The sequence below is a fragment of the Loa loa genome (genome assembly GCF_000183805.2).
Source record: "Loa loa unplaced genomic scaffold supercont3.4549, whole genome shotgun sequence".
In the NCBI taxonomy this organism is placed as follows: domain Eukaryota; kingdom Metazoa; phylum Nematoda; class Chromadorea; order Rhabditida; family Onchocercidae; genus Loa; species Loa loa.
This window is the reverse complement of record NW_018112725.1, coordinates 1-735: the sequence shown is the minus strand read 5'-3', so window position 1 is coordinate 735 and position 735 is coordinate 1. Positions and strand designations below refer to the sequence as shown.

The 735-nt window shown below is 22.6% G+C and overlaps 1 protein-coding gene across 1 annotated transcript; it reads left to right on the top strand.

The window, feature by feature from the left end:
* Positions 1-124: 124 nt before the first annotated feature.
* Positions 125-726, top strand: LOAG_16181 (hypothetical protein; the record flags this gene model as incomplete). Its single annotated transcript, XM_003151669.1, has 3 exons — positions 125-160; positions 197-358; positions 562-726. The coding sequence occupies 3 exons, from the start codon at positions 125-127 to the stop codon at positions 724-726; spliced, it is 363 nt and encodes a 120-aa protein (XP_003151717.1).
* Positions 727-735: the final 9 nt, after the last annotated feature.

Genomic DNA, 735 nt, shown 5'->3' with positions numbered 1-735 from the left:
GGAGAGAGAGAGAGAGAAAGATAAAAGTAAAGGTAATAATGTAAAGATAAATAAATTAAAGGTAAAAAAAAAAAGTAAAGGTAAAGCTTGTAGTGTAATAAAGAAAAAAAAGAAGAAGAAGGAAATGGAATATGGATTTTTAATCATTGATCTTTTACAGGTATTGCTCTTAATTAGTTATAAAATTAATTTTTAGAATTTAATAGCCGGTGTATTATTTGATGTTTGGATTGGTTTCTTATTAGTATGCATTTTAACAACAATTGGCTCAACATTATGTTATCTTTTCTCCGAATCTTTTGCTCGTGAATATGTTTTTTATTACTTAGGTCATCGTATCATTACCTTACAACAAAAGGTATGATAATAATTTTTTATCTTTTTTATACTTTTAACATTTTTATCGTATCGATTGCAATTTTTTTTTTTTATCTAAAATATTTTTAATCATTCTTTTGTTACCTTAATTTTGAGTAATTTAAAATTTTGAAATTAATTAAAATTTTAATTTCATTAATTAATTTTTCATGTTTAATTTTTTTTTTATTTTTCATCTAACAGGTACAGAATAATTCGCATCGTTTATTAGCATTTTTATTGTTTGCGCGTATGTTTCCAATATCACCAAGTTGGTTACTCAATATTATCGCACCTTTTCTCAATATTCCTATCTTTATTTTTGTAATAACAACATTTATTGGTAAGGAAAAATTATTTTTTGTTTAAAAAAAAAAA